Genomic DNA, 21,612 nt, shown 5'->3' with positions numbered 1-21,612 from the left:
GTAAAAATAATTTTTCACAATCACATAAACTTTGATGTGGCTTGAAATACCTGTTTCCCTTGTCTGACTTGGCAATTTAGGATGAAATACAAGACTGTGTCTCTTAGATAAACTGATTATTTTGCAAGACAATCCTATTGGCTTGTCCTTGATATTCCAAAGTAGAAGAAAATTGTAGGTTTAATTTTTATGCTGTGTAACTGCAATCTCTGACTCTTTAGCTCTGATCCTTCACTTCGGGATGTTACTGAAAATGGCTGTGGTGCCACAGGATAGCTAATTGCTAAAGCCTGTTTGGAATGTGGGTAAGCGAGCCATATTGGCAGTAAGCAGAATAGTTAAGAGCAGTCTTTTTCCCTTAGTTGACTCCCAGACTAAAATTAAACAGACTTAGATATTTCCACATTTAGGGATTTACAATGCATCTGTTCTGAGTCAGCTAGCAGAAAGAATTAATTACCTATACACTTTTATAAACTAGAACTATTCATTTGGGTGTAATATGCACATCTGCATTTTCATAGTATGCCTTAGTGAAAATGCCCTTCAAAACAGCAAGAAAATAAAAAAAAACATTTCTTATCTCTGTTATCCTTTAAAATAAGTGGATACTTACCCCAACCTGTATCAGCATCCTGCATATATCATTCATGTGGCCTGAGACATCTAGGAGTCATGAGTGCTCAATGCTAAAATAATTCATGGTGTAGTTAATATGGTAAGATGGTGTAATATTTTCTTAAGTTAGTTACTAGTAATTTACAGAGCGTGTCAGAATTGGGTTTTATTGTTGATCGTTCCCTTTGTTCATGTTTATGATCCCTCCTCAATAGAAAATGTACATTAACTATAACTTGAACTTCAGTTTCCTGTAGAGGTTCTTCATTTTATAGAGGACTATCTGAAATGTGTTACTGAAAGTTTTTACTGGAAATAGTAATAAAGGTGTGTTTGGATACTGCATACACACAGAACAGAATTTGGAAAGAATTCTGCCAGGGCGATCCTTTATTGTTGCAGAGATTAAATACATGTTTAGGTGCATAAATCCCAACACTGCTTCTCAATGTCTAGTTCATCATGGTTTGTTACCATTGTGTTGAATGTTGAGTTTCACTAAACAAATTTATGATTGAACTATTACTGTCTGTTCTTCCTGGTAAATTTTCTTTTCTCCAAAGTGTTGGGAGTGACTCAGTAACGCAGTTTACTCTTTCACAAGGTTTGCGCATCTCCAAAAAGACAGTGATTTTTGCCAAGTGTTGCCCCTTCCCTTCTCCTTCCCAAAGTCCTCATTCACTTCTGCCTTCCTCTTTCACTATCCTGCTGCCTTCATTCTTCTCTCCTGTCTCTGTGATATTTGAGGCTCTTTCCTATTCTTTCATGGTGACTGAGCATTCCTCAGCTCCACAGCTCTACTGCTGGACTCTGCCCCATTTCACCTACCCTGCCTTTACCTCTGGTCTCTTTTTCTCTGCAGCTATGTCCCCAGGGTGTCCTCTTCCAGCTCACCAGAAGTGTACTACGTTCCCTTTTTTTTCCCCACTTGTTGCATGCTTGAGTTTTCCTTATGAAGGAGCGGGTACAGAGAGAGCCCCAGGCTAATGACCCCTCACCTCCCTGCTCCTCCAGCAGCCTATACTCAGCATTCCAAGTGGGAGGAGGTGGTGTGGCAGAGCCAACCCAAGTGCAGGAGGCCCCAGGTTATCCTCTGTGGGCCCCCATCCCCCATCCCTTGGGAAGACAAGTGCTGTTGTTGCAGCTGTCATCATCCAAGGAGGCTTGTCAAGAAGCTCATCCTGTGGATGAGAGTGCCAAGCATTGCTGTGCTCTGCTACCTTCTGTTTGTCCTCCTCTGCCGCCTGCCTGCAGCCTCTCCTTCTTTCGTTCCTTCAGGACAGAGTGGAAAGTTGTAGAGGAAAGAAATTCTTTGCCCAAGCTGAACCTGGCAAATGACACCATGACTGAGGAAATTCTCAAACATTGAAGATTACATGATGTTGGGTCGATACTTATTTTTCAAGTCATTTACTAGATATATATAATAGATAAATCTGGCCAGAACTGGGATCTGGAAAGGAAACTCAAGTGTGCTATGGGACTAAGATCTGCTTTTTTCTAAAATGTAAATTTAATTAAAGGGAGAAAAGGGGAGGGGAAGAAAAGAAAGTTTACCACAATCTTAATGAAATCCAGGAAACTTTAGCATTGCTTTGTGACAGAGACAAAATAGCAATTATTTTTTTTTCTTAGACGTGTAAAGAACCTGCTGCCAACTTAAAGCTTGATCCTCACATCAGTGAGAACTTCCTTAAAAACTGGGATGGATTCTTATTTCATGGCATGAAATCAGGAGGCAAATCTGAGAAACTTTTTTTACTGAATACTTTTTTTGAAGAAAGCTGTTACACAGAAAATAACTTTACATAGGTGATTAAACTGCTCTTTGAGTATGGTGGTGGAGTAGCAAATACAACAGTAAATTTCAGTAATTCAGTGTGGCAGAAGTAGCTTAGTAGGAAGCCAAAGTTACCTGACAGTCAAATTGAGAAATAAATAATGTCATTGCTTGTCTGACTACTTCTATTGGACTTTTTTGTTTGGTTGGTTTTATTTTTTTTTACATCCCAGACACCAGCTATTGAAAGACATCTGGAAAAATAAAATATTTTGCTATCTCTGCTGTCTTACTGTAAAATTTTATGGGATTGTGCCAGTGTGACTTCATTGAGGGGAAAAGGTAGCTTCAGTTCAAAGCATGACTTAATTTTACTGAACTTCTTAGTTGTAGCTAATTTTTTTCAGTAATCAGGAAACTATGTTACGTTACCATAGCATGATGTGCTACAGTAACACCATTTTTTCTTTTCAGGAGTCTGTTAGAAGTGTGGGATTTTCTGTTGACTTTGCCTGTAGGCTGACTATTCCTAGCTCTTTGGGAGGTCTGTCTCCCACTTATCAATTCACATATACATTAAACCTTTCATTAAGTATTGCTGACAACAGGCAGTATCTCTTAAAGATGCAGGATTCTCTTACTTTGGCATCCAAGTATCCTATAAAAGCTAATGATTGAAGCATATACTTTATCAATCCTCTGTTACCTTTTTCTTCCTTTTTCTAGTTTCCTCCATATCCTGCCACATGACATATTCACTGCTCTTCTTACTTGCATGTTACTCCTTTACTTTATGCTTGACACTGGCTTTGCCTTAACTGCAGATTTATTTCTAAGGTTTATTACTGACATTTAAAACCATCAGCTCACATGGAGTACTCTGTGCATAGAAGTTCCTCACAGTGTGTGTTCCAACTCCAAGCCTGTGCTAGGCAGATGATTTATCTTTGTGTATTTCTTGACTGCCATTTTCCCATTGTGCTCATTAGGCTTTGCTTCTGTCACCCCAGGTTGGTGGGTCTTTGCTATTTGGAATTCAGCTGAGTTTAAAATTTTGTTATATACAATAAACTCATAACTTATATTTTTTTAATTAATTTCCAATTTACAGTTTTGCTGATGTGTGTTTTGAAGCACATGTTTTTACTGTTTTTTGGAAAGTACACTGAATTGTGTGTCAAGCTTTCTGAATTTATTTGAATTTATTATTAAGTTCAGATTGCTCCATAATTACATTGTATACTACGGAGTAAATGTAATATATATTGCTTTGGGAACTATGATTCTTAGTGTTATAGAACTACTGTAATTTTCTAGAACTTGGTGCTGGGATCTTCCAGTAACCAGGATTTCTGTTTAAATTTATTTTGTTATTTATTTAAATATTTAATTAATGAATTTGTGTTAACATTGCAAAGCTTATGTGGAAAGATAACTACCTACTTCTACTTGCCACACTTTTTCAATATAATAGATACTTTGTATTATATTAATATACATCACCAATGCATCATCAGATTTTTAATGCAGGTTTAATGGAAACAGTGATATATAAATTGGGTTTTAGAGTGCATGGCTTGGTGTATATGCTAACATTTCTGGGTATTGGGATAGTTATTCTCCTATTTTGAGCCTTAACATTTTTCATGTAAGTTTTTCTTCACAACCATAAGAAAACTAGAAGTTTCCTTTTAAGCAATGAAGGTATAGTAACCCTGTTTTGTAATACTAGGAATTCAAAAGTGAGATTTAAAGAAAATAAGATATACTGTAAAACTTAGGGTAAAATCCTAAGAGCTCACGGTACTGAGATTGCCAATCTTATCAGAGTTAAAAAATTTGCCTTATTTTGCCTAGCTCATCTTCTAAAGAACATTCATAGCCACGTTTACATGAAAAATGTTTGTCCTAAGCAGCTTTGAGCAGAACATTAACCTAAAGGAGGCCTGTCTTTGTTAAAAGAACCCACTGTCCTAGACCATGAGCATTTTTTTGTTGATGTTGTGGGAAGTTATGCATTATATTCTTTCCTTTCTGTCAAGGGTCTTACTGACTCATTTTTTGCAGTGTTAATATTGGCTGAGAATTTGAGGAAAGATGTTGTGTTTATTCAGTTACACAAACAACTTTGTGAAAACACGCACTTTTCTTGGCAAAAAAATTTTAATAAGCAAAATCAAAATGCGATTTGCTGCTTTTTTTGTGTGTCCATAACACTGGCGGTGCTGGTAAGTTTTTCACTTGGAAGAAGTTATTGAATTTTATACTTTAATTATTACTCTTGATTAGAATTTAAAATGATGATGTATGTAGATCCAAGCCAAACAAAAGTCTGCATGAAAGATGATTTATGTGCAAGAAAACTGAATACATATAAGGAGATTCTTAAGCAGATAGATTACATTTTTTTCTCTTTTTTATGGTGTGTAGGTGCAGTTCTCTTGTCCAGCGTACAAGGATTAGCAATTAATGTTGATCCAGTCCTGTATACTTGGCTTATCTACCAACCTCAGAAACGAGCTAGTAGACACATTCAGCAGGTATGTATTTTTGGAGGGAAAGGGGTGGGAGTGGGGAAGCGTTCACTTCCATGTGTGCCGGTAGTGCATTCTTTTTCCTAATATTTATTGTTTGCTACCATCTTCTGTGTAGCTTGTTGGGCATACTGTTGATCATATTTTGAATTATTTAAAATGTTAAGTTTGCATAATTAAATTTTAATTTCATAAATTTTTCTTTTTTGATTTAAAGAACAAAGGTGGTTTTGTGGTCACTGTTTGGGATCATTATTTTGCAACTAATTTTAACTACTGAGACCTCATAAGCCTTCTGAGTCTGAATAACACATCATATTTTAAAATTTGGGATGGTCTATCAAATAATTACATAGCTGGTTATAAAGTCACTACTCTAATTAAACCCCATTTAATAGGAGATGAACCATACAGTTCATAACTTGGCAGAAGTGAGCTCTGTAACAGATTCTGTATATCATATTGAACTACGTGTTTGCGTACAAAGTGCTTGAAAAAGATAGAAGAAGCAAAGGCTGTGGGTCTGTGTGGCGCAATGTTTTCTTGATGTATTTTTGACACTAATTTTCATACCCCATATTCCTGACCTGAGAAGAACATGGGTTTTGCCTGATACTAAACTTATTTATAACTGTTGTTTGGCAGAATTTTCTAGAGCTTAAATTTGTCATAGCTGATAAAACTAGTGGTCTCTATCGCTTGATGTTCTCTCTCAGTTATAAGTGGTCAATTATTAACTGACAATTGTAAGAATCTTTAGATATTTGTCTCATAATTAGAGATTTTTATTCAGCGGGAACAGAACAATTAATGACTGCTGTGCTGGAGTGTTGGGGGTACATGCAGCCCAGTGAGGTTCACCACTCTACTACTGAAACAGTTTGTAGTAAGAAGTTCTGCTGTCTGTTTGCGTACTATATGGTGTAATGTGCAGCATGTTTTCTTTAAAAGGCGATATGGCCAAGCCAGTGCTGCTTATGTTTATATTAGCCAGAAATAGAATTAGCATCTCTCTTTGAACTGAACTTGAGGCTAACTACTTCGTGTGAAGTCTGCAAAATCCTATCAGTTATTAGAGTACGTTTTACAAGGTCTTGCTGAATAAAGAGCCTATTCCAGTGCTCAGGCACCCTCACTGTAAAAACATATTTCCTCTTCATTCAGAGGGAAGCCTCTGTATTTCTGTCTGTGTCCATTTCCTCTGCTCCTTTCACTGGGCACCACTGAGAAGAGCCTGGCTCCAACTTTTTTGCAGCTTTCCTTGAGGTATTATTATACTTTGAGAAGGTTCCCTGTGAACTTTCTCCTTTCCAGGCTGAACAATCCCAGCTCCCTCAGCCTTTCCTCATATGGAAGATGCTTTAGTACCTTAATCATCTTTGTGGCCCTTTGCTGGACTCGCTCCAGTATACCCATGTCTCTCATGTACTGGAGTTCAGAATTAGACCCAGTACTGAGAAATGACCACTTCCTTTGACTTGCTGGCAGTACTTTGTATAGTGTGACCCAGGATACCGTTCACCTTCTTTGCAGCAAGGGCACTTTGCTGCCTCTTGTTCAACCTGGTGTCTACTAGGACCTTTTCTGCAGAGCTGCTTTCCAGCTGGGCAGCCCCAGCATATACTGGCACATGAGATTGTTGATCCATGGGGTACACTGCTATTTATTGGAGTGTGTGGTCTGGAAACTATACTGATTACTCCCAGCCACCGCCTTCTCATTCATATGCCTGGAAGTTGTTTCCAAGATTAGTTGTTCCTCACCTTCAGGTGAGACTGACTGGCATGTAGTTCTCTGGGCTTTCTTCTTGCCCATCTTGAAAGTGGAAATGACATTTGCTCTCTTACAGTCCTAAGCCAGCTTTCCCAGTTGCCGTGATTGTTCGAAGAACATCAAAAGTGATCTTGTGATGCCATCTGCCAGCTCTCTCTGCACTCATGGGTACATCCCATGGACTTACATATGTCTAGTTTGTCTAGTATTCCCTGATCTGATCCTCTTCCCCTTAGAGTGAGCCTTCCTTGCTCCAGCCTTTTGCCCATTCTCTGGTAACTGGGATTCAAGGTTGGTCTTGCTGGTAAAGACTGAGGTGAAGGTATTCAGTACCTCAGCCTTTTCCAATAGGAAAATAAGTTCATAATTTTCCTGACTTAATATCAATGTGTATTCCTATAGATAATGAAATATTTTAGCTGGATCTTTTTCAGCTCTTTTGTTCTCCTGCTCCTTTCCTTTTCTAAACTCAAGCGAGCACAAGAATTTAATAAAGATTGTGTAATACTTACATGATTTATACACATTTTTCTGAAGTGTTTTATGTTGATTTCGTATCTAACAGCTCTGAATAATGTGCAAGGAGAAGAAAATACAGTTGTTTAGTGTCAGAAAAATTAAAAAAAAACAACAAACCACAGATTGGTAATAGGGACAGGATGAGGTAAGGAAACGATATTTGATATCATGAGAATCTTTTCACCTCATCATCAGCTGATGGTCTTTCCAGATAATAAGTGTAGGAAGTATTACATGCTGCTTTGTTTGAGAAAAGACACTACTGGTACACCTTTCCTGTTTGGACCACTGTACTGTGTGTACAGTAAGCAACACTAACCTTTGCAAGCTGATGGATTAAAAATAACCCAAAAAATCCCCTAGAACACTCAAAACACACTGTATATTAAACTAGCAGGAATTACTGGGTTTTTTTAATAATAATGAGCTGAAATAACTTGAGTCTTGGGGCAGATCAATGAATAAACTTTATAAATTAAAGTACTGTAGCATAAAAATATTTTCAAAATCCTCAGTTTTTGGCTTGTAAGCTAAAGACATCTTAGAGATGTTTTAATTCAACCCCTTCTGAACATCATGCCTATCAAGATACACCGAATTCTGCATTTGAAAGAAAAACCTCAACAACCAGAACTTGCTAAAATCACAGAATCACAGAATGGTTTGGGTTGGAAAGGACCTTAAAATCATCTAGTTCCAACACCCCTGTCATGGACAGGGTCACCTTCCTCTAGACCAGGTTGCTCAAAGCCCCATCCAGTGGCTTAATATATATGTTAAAAAAGAGTGAATTTGTCATACCATCTTATTATTAAACTGTCATCTGATAGTAATAATGGTCAGTGGATTGATTTTCAACTTTCTAGTATTAATTATGGCAAGAATGAATTAAAAAATATACTTTAGAATTTTACGCTCCTTTATTTCAAAACATGAAGAATAGGTGAAAACTATTCTGAAGAAAGTTATTCCATGGTATATACTTTTTTGTACTGACATTTTTTGTAACTATGAAATAGAAACACTAAGAAAGGTTTAAAGATGTCAATATATATAAGAAATATTATGTTGGACACATGGGTAAATTTTTTGAATATGAATGTTTTGCTCTTAAGGCCTACATCTTAAGAACAAATACATTAATAAGAAACCTGATAAAAATGTAATTATTATGCTTATATACTGTCCATGTGACTGCTCAAAGGAAAATTAGTATAAGCTAGAATCATTGCACTCCCATCCATGCATCCTACATTGAAATCACATATTTTACATTATTGGTGTTAAATATCACATTTCTGGTTCCCTGACTTGGTTAGACTTCTACGAAATATGTTTGCTACCACCATTTTTTTCAGTAACTGATAATAATCCGTGAAGTTGCAGCAGCAAAATCAAAAGACATCCCTACCCGACTTGGTGAACTGATGAACTTATGCTAGATTTTAAGCAGAGTGTAAACTGACTCAGAAGTTTGAGTTGGTTTTGTTTTTAAACATGTCAACCAAAATTGGTGTTAATTTTTTAAGAATACTTAGTTTGTATGGATTGTTTTTGTAAAATGAGCTTTATGTGTAGCAGCAGCCAATGTGATGTTGTTGTATGTGCATCAGTTCTGTAACTCAGCATATCTGTAATGTCTGCTTAAACCCCTTGTGTTTCTTTGGTCTGGATGCCCTGTTGAAAAGGTATGCAGACCGAATACCTTGGGTATCTGAATGCCATAAGGTATTTTTTAATACCTTGTGAAAGATTAGTTAGAACAGAATTTGGGAAAGATATCACTATGGAGTGTGACTTCTTGTATGTATGTGGTTTACAGCCTAACATTGCCTTCCAATTAAAAAGCAACACAAAACCAAATTTAAGGCCTAGTTTCCAGTAATTTAATGTTTTATTTTGAGTATTTTTTGAAGATTTTTTCTTCAGGTGTGTTCTGTGGCAGCAAGGCCTTGTTTCTAGCAACTTTTAGATATTTTTTGATATTTGAGTATTTTTGAAGACTTTTTCAGATGTGGCTTTTTATATTTGTTAACCAATGATGTTTTTCGTGTATTTACTCCCTTTTAAAATCCCATACTTAGCTTTGCACAGACAAAAATTTGAAGAGTCTGTTTTCCTTGGTAAAGAAGCCTGAGCTATACTTTGATGTGAGACAGTCAGGTATGTGTGATGCTGTTTGCAGTCAATTTATAAATGAGCATGTCATCTTTCTCAAATGCACATTACTGTAAAACCTTCATGGCTTGTCAATGCTTTTCTTTAACTACTCATTTCTATGAGATAAAATGAGTAATTTCAGGGAAGACTAAACTATCAAAAATGTCTGTTTACACAGAGATGTATAATATAAATGTGTATGGCTGCATACTTCTGTCATTTTTTTGGCTGTTCCATATGCATGCATATGTTATTACCTTATCTAATGAGTATTTCAGTTAAAGTGTAAATCTAAGCCCAACAGTTCACGGTGAACATCCTTAGTTGTATACAAGAACAGAAAAATACAGGAACTATGAAAAATACATTGCACCTCTTCCAGATTCATTGTGCTTTATAGCACTGGAATGTAACACACCTAAAGTAATCCAGAATCCAAATTTCTCTCTTTCGATAAACGTCTCCGCCTTAGAAGACTGCATCTGAATTCAAAACGAAGAATTTTTCCTCAGCTGTGTAGGTAGATTACAGAATTTGTCATTAAGACTTCAATTTAATCATTTTCCTTCTACTCTTCTTTTTCTCTGCTCATTTTCTCTTTTCACTACCCTTATCTTGGGAATTTTACCTTGTTACAAAATCTTTTCACTGCTTTATGGAAAGTTCAATATGAGCTGTGGATATTATCGATCTCGATGGTGTACTTTGGGCACCTTTTCATTCAGAAGTCTGCACTAGAGGTCTCTCTGGAATTTTTGACTGAGGTGAAGTAATTTTATCATTATAGCTTGGTCAGTAGACTCTAGCAGAAAAAGTCCTTTAAATTGTTCTGTCTTAGGATGACTTTCGGTATATTGCACATCTTTGGTTCTTTAAGAGCCAAATGATTCTGATAATGAATGAATGAATGACTCAATATAAGAGTAAGTTTCAGTACCCAAACTTAAGATTTTTCCCTGTTGCAGCAACGTTGGCTGTTGAAGGCAGAGCTGTGTTGCCTAGTTTCTCTTTTACCTTGATAAATATCTGGAAAGGCTTTGATAAAACAAGCATGTATCTACAGTAGACATAATTATCTTCTTGGTATGCAAAGACTTCTCAAATTATGATAGGTTTTGATTTCTGATATTACTTGCAGGTCAGGAGCACTGTGTTTATCCCTATTCGGAATCTTTGACCTCTTACTCCACGGAAGGCAATCATGTTTCTAAAGGATACAGGAATGAAGTTACTGCTTGCTTAGGAAACTAGAGCTACATGGGACTCAAACCTTATATGTTCTACTTTCAGAGGCCCCTTGAAACTGCTGGTGGAATGCTTTCATCAGTTGGTGAAAACGAGGGGGTTCTTGGCTGACACCAGTTCATCGCATAAGTTTGAAACGTTACAGCTAATCAGAGATTGGTCTTTTATCCCAGCAGAGCACTTTTCCAACCATACCTGAAATTCCTACCTGAAGCAGTCACAGAATTTCATCTGAATTAGCAAGTTCACCTGCCAGGAAAGAAGGTGCATTTGTGAACCCCAGGGGTTAGACATACCTAGTCTTTTTATTTTGCAATTAATTTCAATTAATTAATTTTAATTGGGAACTAGGCCTAATGCCTAGTTTTGTTTGAACTCTCTGAAGCAGTTTAAGTATATTAATAATCTCAGAAATCAAACCAATGAAATGTAACTGCAGTTTTTTGATTTCAAGATACTAGAACTTGTAAGATGGGCAAGGTAGATTCTCCTCGCTGTTGCAGCTCATTCTGGCACAGCTTGGACAGTCTTGTAACACAGGTAAATATTCTTCTCTGAGGGAGATAGTGATTGCATGACAGTGATTTAGATGTTCAATAAGCACCATATATTGAGTGAAACTGCCATCTGTCCCCTCTCCAAAGACTTCAGTAGTTTTTCTTTCTGCTTGCTGGTACAAGCTCCTGCACATGTTCACATCCATCTGTGTGCATGCAGCATCCACCATATGGGATAGCTGGGTTTGGTACCATTTCAAATAGCGACCCACGCCTGGACTGATTCTTTTGAATTCTACATTTCACAAGCCAGTGCTTCATTTTTTTTCTTTTGATAGTAATAGTTAATTTCTTATCTTGGAATATTCTTTTGCCTTTGGTTTGTTATCAAGGAAGTGACTGCATAGACATCCCTCAAATGAAAGTTACTCGTCTGCTCTGTTGGTCCAGTTTTCTGTAAAAACACATTTCTCGTGTTCCCAGATGGGCCTGCAGTCTCTTCAGCCTCACACTTGTGGGAAATTATAATTCAGAAATAAAATATTTAATTACCAAAAATCCCAAGAAAAATAAAATATTAATTCACCTAGGGCAAATTTCCACTAACCCTCTTTACAGGATATTTTAGGTTTGGTTAGTTGGCATATCTCCACATAAATCCGGGAAATACTTGGGTCTTAGTATTTCTGGCGGGTTGGTTTTTAGCTAGGATTGTTCTGAGCCTTTCTCTGATTTTAGATCTTTATCATTTCCAAAGTCATGTTGACCAGACAGTATGAAGTAAAAAAAAAAAATTAGTATCTGTTGATCCATTTGCGTGCATAAATAGCATATATGTATGTGTGTGTTTTGTGTACACATACTTCACATGGTATGTAATGTCTTAGATTGTTTGTGCCAATAAAAATTAAACTCAGAAAAGGATAGCTTTTCTGTAGTTTTTCAACCTCTGCTTAAAAACTTAATTGTAATAATTGTACTTGAAAAGTAGTAATTTTTTTTACTCTGAATTCCATGTATTGTAAATAATTTCGTATTCTGTGTATAATAGCCACAGAACATTATTCCATTGATAAAACTGTGATCAGTATTCTAGAGCAGAATCTGATTTTGACTTTGTGTCAACAAAATAACATCATATAAATGTTGCCGTAGTTCCAGAACTTTGTTACGTGCTCTTTATCTTCTTTATAACACTATCAATTAGTAACCATAAAGCTTAAACCCAAGTAGGTGTATTTAAGATTTACTACATACTACTTTATAGCTAGCTTTTTGGATTCTTGTGATGAAATTCTTATGATAACACTTGCCTGGAATATCTCCTTTCCCATCAGATTCAGCTTCTCCTACAGCTGTGGGGCTCTTGTCATCTGCTATTTCCCAAGCAACAATTTCCTCATCAATTTGTGGCTAAAACCCAAATCTTGATAATCATTTTCCATCTAGTTCAATGCTGATCTTTCATCTTCTGCATTCTTTTAACCAGAAATCTTTTGCCAAAAACCTGACAAGATTGTACTGGGCGTCATCAGCAGCAACATCAGCCTTGATTTCAGTGAGCAAAGATAAAACAGCTGTTTCGTTGTCCAGATCAGCACTCAAGCACTCAATATTTGGTCATAATTTTTTCCAGCTTTGTCTGGCTGTGATAGCCTTGATGTTTTTCACTCCATGACTAGTAGTGTAACTTATTATATTTTGCTGATTCGTTTCTTTAGTGGTTCAGAAATAGATACTGCTTCTTCAGACAGTATTTCTATCCTATTGTCTTTTGAACTGTCCTGTATTGTCTGTATTCATTCTTCAAAAATTCTTGCTTCACTTTGGCAAGTCAAGTGTTCTTGCAATGTTATGTTACATCCAGAATTACCAAATGATGGCTCAACAGTTGCCATCACGGGAAAGCTGCAGATGGCTTTGCCTTGTGAAAAGTTGTATCAGATAAATGGCTAGATTTTGAAAATTCGTGAAAATAAGTGATGTAAAGTGTCTGATGAATGTTTAGAAAACTTCAGATCATCTCCCTGTATGAATGTGGGAAGTATTTCTGTGGGGCATAGCTTGTCTTCTCAAAGTTGATGGGGATTTTTGATGTTGTTATAGCTAGAGGACACCAAAGTGGCATGTTACTATGTTCCAGAACAACTTTTTTGTGCTTTTGGAGACAAAATTAATGACTCTACATTTAGAGAGAAGAGGATGAGAGATGAGAGTTCTGTTTGTCATTGACATTAGTCTTTTTCTATTAACTTTGCATACCACTGTATATATAAGTTGATTGTTTTCACTGGAATAGGATTAAATTGTCTTTCTTATTTTAATTTACTTTTATAGTGGAAAATGATGAAGGCGTTTGGAAGTCATTCTACTTCAATTAAATGATTTTTCTGTTTGTTTTGGGGTTTTGTATGTGTGCACATGTTGCACACTGCTTGATTCAGGATCTGTTTTCTATTGGAGAAAATTTACAAGCGCATTGCCTGCCTCACACGAATTTGTTTCCCACAGAGATTCCTAATGCAATGTGTGAGGTTTCTCGTTACACAGTTATATGGATTATATTTTCACTCCAATAAGAACAAAATTAAATTACACAAAAATTAAGATCTGTGTAATCCTAATGTCTGATCTTTAGAAAAAACTTTTGTCATCCTTAAATGATAACTCTCTGCAAAATCAGTGGTATAAATATTCTGCTTTTGTCAACTGTGATGCATCTGCAATTTACGTAGCAGCTGATGCTACAGCAAAATATTAAGAGCCAACTGGACAGCAACATTGAGGATCAAATTTTTTTTAATAATTTTGTCTTTTGTAGCTTTCATTAATAAAAAAAAGTTACAACAAAGCCAATAGACTATATTAATTTGTGGACCTCCAGTTCCATAACCCACATGGATTAATACACATTACTCTTTTCTAATCTTAAAATAATGATGCGGTCCTTCAAAGTAGGTTTTAATGCCTTTGATTTTGTATAAGTGTCACATTTTGAGGAGATATGCATGAAAAACAATACAGTTCAAAATCAGTTGTCAGTTACATTTTATACTTAGGATGTGAGAAACAAACACAGTAATATATAAATATCAAAGCACCTTTTATTTTGAAGCTTAATGAAAGTTATAAATTTCTTTGGGATCTTCATATCTGGCTAAAATTTTTCAATTTTCTTTAATCATTCAGATAATTATTTTACTTTGGTGATCAGCCAGGTTTATTCATGTGCATTTTGGTTGGCTAACAACCATGGTATTTTAAGTTAGTTATATTTCAGTTTTTTGTTATCATAGATTTTTTCTTCAGACTAACAGGACTGAAATTAAGAATTAGAGGTGCAAGTCTGAATGTAGCATTTCATAATTGGTTATCAGAATATTTGTGCTCCAGTCAGTGTTTCAATTTGTGTTCTGTACATTTCAAAATACGTAGTTTGACATGCTTCTCATGACAGCGTCATAATCCAATATTAATGTGTTTTGGTTTTCAGTGGTTCACAAGGTACTTCTTTTTCTAGCAATCTGTAGGAGCTGTTCCGCTTGGTGTGTCAGTAACTCGAAAAAAAGAGGATGAAGCATCAGTTGGAAGTGCACCTTTGGCAAGGCAGCAGTCAAATCAAGCCTCTGAGTATGCCAGCAGTCCCGTCAAAACAAAAACAGTAACGGGTATGATCACTTAATTGAAACTAGCCTTTTTGCATTTGCAACCTCTCAATAACATGCCTTCACCATTGAACACATCAGCTGTGCAAATACTGTGGAACAACTTTCAGCTCTAAAGAAATTACAAATTTTTGAATTAAAAATAATCAAATGTATAACAGTAGTGCTACAAATGTATAACTTTGAAATAGATGTTTACTTTTCTTCTCATTTTCATTTAGTGCTGTCTTTGGGGCTCCAATAGTTTCATGTAATAGATTTTTTAAAATGAGATAAACAAGAGCTGCTTTCAATAGGATATCTGCCAGTTGCCTTGATACTTAGTCCATAATTTTGTCAGACTTCGCTGTGATTAATCTCTGATTTCAGTCAGTTTGTTTGCATTGCTTAAAGTCTGGCATACATGGAAGTCAAGATTTGTGCATGAAAATTTAAAATTCATTGTTTTCAAAATCACCCATAGAAAGTGCATTTGTCAGTGCTTCTGTTTCTGGACTTCAAGAAACTATTTAAGTTTAGGAGTACTTTCTGGCCATTTAAGAGTCTAAACTGAAACTTTGTTATCACTAATCAGGATGATATGGTTTTCTGGAAATTTCTAGTCTATTTATTCATATAGTACTGTCTGCAAGTAGTAAAATAGGTGATGATCCAAAGAAAATTACTGTCCAGCTGAAACATTTATTGATCCTTCTGAAACACACTATGCAAATTCTCTTTTCCTTTGTATTGATGTTTATTTCCAGATAATTATGAAGTACTTCAAAATGTTGTCTGCTGAAACTAAGACTGCAGTATTGTCCATTAGTGTTAGAGTTAAATCCTGTTTTGGGATAAAGGCCTATTTTGATAAAAAGGGCTAAAACCAGAAAATCTGTTTGCTGAATATTAGTGGGTTGATGTGTTATCATTGGTAGTAAAACAATAGATTAATTTCAAAGACTTCTATTTTGTTTATGAATATTCTTCATTTTTACCATTTATCCATTTATTTTTACAAATCATTTATGCATTTCCTTCATTTATGCCTAATATATGCCCATGTAATTAAATGACTATATCAAGCATATTCTTCTTTTAACTGTATTTGTCATCTGTTCTGCTGTATCAATATAATGAATGATGTAATTTTTTTCTTCTTAAGGTTAATTCTACCTTTCACAATTTCTTTCTTTACAGCTATATAATGTGTTGGAATATGGCAAATATGACTTTAGTTCATTGCACTAAGAATAGAGTGCCTGTGATTCTTCTCCTTTCTAATTCTTCTGGGTACCTCTTTCACTTTAATTCCTTTCTTCTAACTTCATCTACTTTCTGACTGAGTATTTTTTCATTATTTGTGTCACTGTTTTAAACCAGGAATACCACACTGATTATAGATCTAGGACATGTAATACTACCTATGCTACAAACCCATTCTAGGTAAAGAGGCAATGGTTCTCATAAGCCTCATATTTATTATTGCCAAGGCTCTAGCTACACGTGCTTTAAATTGTCAGAAAACTGAGATCCTGCATTGATAATATGCACATATGCATAGTCCGTATAATTTGAAAGAGATTTCATCTTAAAATCATGCTATTCAGGTGGTAATTTTGAATTAATTCTTTTCAAGTCTAGCATGATCTCAGCAGTCACTCCCTTGAGAACTGCTAGAAAGCAACCCTATGTACTAGATGAAAGCAGTTTGTAATCACAGCTGTAAAATGATTTAAAACATCGATCTTGAGTTCAGTTTATTAGTTAATGGCTGCTGAGACCTTGCCAAAAATGAAGCATGGGAAAAGAGCAAAACTACTATTTATATGGTATCTGTCTGTGAAAATCCAGGGTTTCTGTTCTTAAGTTTCAAATTGTAATTATTTATAAATCTCCTTAACCACAGAGACTTCAAAAACAGAATAAGATAATAGAATATATGGTTTAAATTTTGTATGATGTAGCTGTGAACAAGCAAGGTGATAAAGATAATTACAAAAAGTGTACTTCTGTTTCTCTGTCCACCCACTTCTCCCATTCTCAGCAATTCAACAGTTTCATGTTAGTTCAATAAAAAGTGATTTGCAGACCCATAGTTATGCTTAGAGTTATAGCTCTTATGTCTGGATAGTTGCAAAATGATTGCTATATGTGTGTGTAATTATGTAATATATGTAGCATACCTATACAGGAAGATAATATGGGCTGCAGTAGATGAATAGTGCAGTCTTTGAAAGCTGTCTTGTGTACACCGTTGAATAATGATTACAGCTAAAGTGCCTGTGTTCACACATTCAAGATGGGTGCTTGTTCATTACTAAAATAACCCATAAATTTCATTCATATTTATTAAATTATTATAATTATTTTCATGGTGTTTGAAAAACTTAGTAACATTTTCCATTATTAAAGATGAAATTGGGGTGTGAGGGGGGTTTTTGTTGGGTTTTTTGTTGGGTTTTTTGTTTTTTTTATCGCCTTCTAGAGAGGTCTTTTTGTAGTCAATATAATGAAATTTAATTTCAGCAACATCTATCAGTGTTTGGAAGTAACTGTGGTATCCCAGATACAAATTTGATGCTGTCTTGTGAGATGTAACCCGGTGACTATGTCATGTAATTTTTCAGTAACAGTGGGAAAGTAGTCTCACATATGCTCTTATTATGAGGAATGCCTTTAATGGAAGGAGCTACTTACAGAAGCTGAAAAGGTTATTAATTTTTTTCTCACTCAGAATCCTCAAATTTGACTTTTCTTATAGCCACAGAACAGGTAGGTAAGTGGAATTTAATGTATCATCTAATAGGTTATGAAATTTCTGATAATAGTAGGCCTCGTAACCTGTTACAAAGGCATCTGAAAACTGAATACCTTGTCCATAACTGAACGTACACTTGTCACATAAAATTTTGCTGATCCCTGTTATGCAACAGCGAGATGTTTGCCCATGGTACAGGTGGTGACTGCATTTCAACCGTGTCATGAGTGTACATTAGGCCTGCAAAAGCAGGCAAGTGCTTTTCATCACTGTGTCTAGCACCCAATTGCTCCATTTAGTTGTCTGGTGGACAAATTGCAAGGACATTTGCAAAAGAGAATTAAACAGTGGGGGGTTTGGGGCAGCGTTTTTCATGGACTAGGTCTGCAGGTCACACAGCTCACTGGTCTTGTAATTCCAGTACAAATTCAGCGTTAGTCCCAAGTTCAAAGCTGAGAAGAGAATCCGGTGTTGTTTCATTCTGCAGGAAGTGTCGATGTGCTGCATAAGAGTATGTGCATATGGAGAGAAATATAGGACGTGAAAGCACTCCAGTTTGGAAAAATCTCTTGTGTATCTGGAACACTGGTATTTTGTTCTTTGAAACAATTGTTCTTACAGGGAAATAATTAAAGAGTTTAACAGTTTCGTAAGTACTCAATTACATGTAGTCTACTATTTTGTTGGTATTTCAGGACCATGTCCTAACAAGAAAGTTGAAAATTCTGTCTTAGATGGCCCTTATGTTCTCTGTCCTGTATAAATTGCCTGAATTGCAGTAAGGACAGAGCTCTGGTTGGCAATTTCTAGCTGCTTTACCCTGCTTACTTATTTTCCCAGAATTTGTAGCAACTTAGTATCTTTGAAATATTTATCCTGTCGAATTTGATTTATATTGACCAGCCAATGCAAAAAGAGTTACAAAACAAGCAAATTAGTTGCATGCATAAGCATCAAGTATAGGCATGCATAAACCTTTTTACAATAGGAAACCAGGCAAAGATCTCCACCTTTCCTTTCAATCACTTCCTAGTATTTGACAGTGTAGTTATAATAAAACTTAAATTAGCCATGAGATACTTACTATAACTGAAATTTCTTGGTTGTTATGGGAAGTGTTAGTAATTTGATTTTGAAAGCTTTACTGAAGTAATTCTTAAAATTCCTTAAAAGTATACATGAGATATTTTCTGAACCACTATTAAGTACTTTTCCATAAAATTAGAGAAAGGATGAAGCTTTAAATGTAGACAGGTCCAGACAGACTGATATCTTTATTTGAAGTTTCATCTTAAGTTAAAAAAAGTTTTACTGAGTATAGTATTGCAGAATAGGACCTGTACTTAGCAAAAATGGATGCAGTTACTGTTTTTTTTCCCCCTAAAGTACGGCTAGAATGCTTAATTAGGTCCATGCTAAAATGAACCTAATGTGTTGGAACGCAAAAAACTGGCAAATGTGAGAGAAGTCTGGCTGGTGAGAAATCAATGGATTATCTGAAGTATTTGAATTAGTAGGTCACTATTTCTGCTCAATGAACTGAATGATTATTGTTTATTCATGCCTACTAGGAAATGTATGATGATTAATTTGGGAAGATGAATGAAATTAAAAAGATGATAAATAGGTTAAGTAAAATATAGAAATTTAAGTCTGACACACATTTACCTAGGGTGCATGAAAATACTGGGATCTTCATGAAAGGGCTTTAGTTCTTGAAAGGATTATTTGAAAGAAAGATGTTAAGGCACAGGTGATTTATAGAAAGTTTTAAATGGCTGGACAATCACATATCTATATAAAAAATGCATTATTCTGAGATTTTTCAGCTGGTAAAATGTTTGACTTTTTTGTTATGGTGGCATGATTTTTTCAGTTCACTGTGTGGATTTCGAAACTGTATGAATCTCAGAAACATTAGTATCTCAAAGACAGTGTAGTATATCAAACATCCTTTCTGTATGGAGAAATTCAATGCTGAGAGAGAAAAAAATGGTTGTTTATTTTTAGATTATATTTATAAGACTAAGTAACTTTTCATGTATTTTTAAAAAGGCAGAATACTAGGCAGAATTCCACATTTATCAGAAGTTACTGCAAATCCAAACGCTGAAATTCTTACTTCATAGTATAAATTGTATTTGGAATGGTAAGTGATATTAAGAAAAATTCAGGCATAGTCTTTAGATATGAACACATATATGTCACATTTCTGTAATTACTAATATAGTAGCTTAGTTTGGCCTCTGAGTGGCTGTTATTGATTTGTAGGAAAGTGTAGTGCTTTTCTATTTTTGTTCCCAGGACTAAATAGGTATTTTTTGCCAGAAATAGTGCTGCAATCTTTAAGAATTTGGTGGGAGAAAATGCTGACCACAGCCATTCCCTAGCCAGCACACACTTTCACACAGAAAGATCCTTTCTGGTTGCACAGCAATGTTAATATCACACTTGTCTTTGTTTACTGACAGTATATTAAAAGCCTCTGTATTTTAACACTTACTCTGCTGCTAACTCATCAAATGGCCATGCAAATTTGGTCACTATACCTCTCTGCTTCCATTTCCCTTGGTATAAAGGACTTGCTCTCACAGGTTGTCAGGGACTGTGTGGCTCAATTATCATCTTGGTAGATAAAAGTAATGTATTATCTGTATTATTAGTAAAGTAAAATGCAAAAATGCTCAAAGGCCGCAAATACTATTCAGTATGCCAGCAAATATATCGCATTTTTTGTAAGCTTTAAAGAATTTTCTGCTGTTATTTAAGTTAGTTAAGTACTGCTCTTATTCTCAAGCATCCTGATGAAGAGTGCAAACTTTAAAAAGTAATTATCAGAGTCTATCCTTGCGAAAAAAATACCAGTTACATGAATAATTCAAATATCAGTCATCCAGATACGGGGAATAACTTCTCTTACGACACTGCAAAAATAAAATGTGAGTATTTCTGAAAGACTTCTGAGGAGTATTGGTGGTTCAGAAAATTGGTAAATACAGGTTTTTGTTTGCATATAAAGAAACCAATTTATCCTCTGTTAAAAAAAATGTATGCATACATACATATATATCTGTAGGCCATTTTGGTTTTTTTCAAGATCGTTTGAAGTTTTAATTTTTTTCCTCCCCTGCATTTTGATCTCATTTCTAATGCCTTAGACCCTTGATCAGTTCCTTAATAGCTTGCATTTGTTGAAAACACCTTAGTTTTGGGTTTTTTTAATAGAAAACCATGTCTAATGCATGAAACTGAATACATATTAAAGAAATCCCAATGCGTACTTTGACACTATGCAGACCACTTTTCTTTTGTTTTCTTTTTTTCTTTAAATACTGTTAAATAATGTTCATGTGTTTTGCTATCATAACCTCTTGGTAACTATGGCTAGTTTGCAACATTTTCCTCAGCTTAGTTCCTTTCTGATGTGTGAGAAGCTGTATGACAGATGAAGTGATGTGGGAAGGAAAGCTTACCCAGCTTGTTGAGGTCATATGACAGACGCAGGTTTCTGCTGTGGGTGTCTGTCTGCGGTCCTGTCTTGAAGTAGGAGCTCTTTGAGCTTTTGTGGATTACTGAAAGTATGGGTTTGCTTGCAGCAGGATAACCTTTTCCAATCAGAAAGAAGCTACTGACTTCTTAATGTGTCAGGTATCTGAAGCACACAATGGGGCAGATTTGAAAAATGAGATTTTTTGTGCCACAGAGATGAGACATGATAGATCTGTACCACATAGAAATGAGGAATAAGGTATTAGCATTGTATTTTACCTCCCTTCAGTTTAATTGCTAGCCATAAGGAGAGAGAAGAAACTGGAAGAGCGAGGCCAGCACTGAGTACATGTTATCACTATGTTATTCTTCAATTCAGTAGTGGAAGATCTCTATCTGTTGTCTTTTTTGCTTTGATTTATTTTAGGAAATATCCATTTGTCCAAAATCTTCACACTTCAAAAGTTTTCTTTTCCCTTTTCTGTTCCTTAGATCACTGAATATTAATAGCACGGAATAGCGTCATTTTCCCAAATGTTCTTTTTATTTTCAAAACGTATGTATTTTATGGATCAGACTTGTAAAACAACTT

The 21,612-nt window shown here is 35.4% G+C and overlaps 1 protein-coding gene across 4 annotated transcripts in view; it reads left to right on the top strand.

Moving 5' to 3' along the window:
* The window catches only part of VPS13B (vacuolar protein sorting 13 homolog B), a 424,870-nt gene that overhangs the window by 179,805 nt on the left and 223,453 nt on the right, over positions 1–21,612 (top strand). For all 4 annotated transcript variants that reach the window (XM_027692551.1, XM_027692552.1, XM_027692549.1 and 1 more), the window contains exons 20-21: positions 4,829–4,938; positions 14,647–14,794. In XM_027692551.1, the coding sequence (XP_027548352.1) occupies positions 4,829–4,938; positions 14,647–14,794 (258 nt within the window). The remainder of the gene's footprint in view (positions 1–4,828; positions 4,939–14,646; positions 14,795–21,612) is intronic.

This window comes from Neopelma chrysocephalum, unplaced genomic scaffold (genome assembly GCF_003984885.1).
Source record: "Neopelma chrysocephalum unplaced genomic scaffold, ASM398488v2 Primary Assembly neopelma1_86, whole genome shotgun sequence".
Classification (NCBI taxonomy): Eukaryota; Metazoa; Chordata; class Aves; order Passeriformes; family Pipridae; genus Neopelma; species Neopelma chrysocephalum.
The sequence above is the reverse complement of the archived record's forward strand: the minus strand, read 5'-3'. Positions and strand labels throughout refer to the sequence as shown.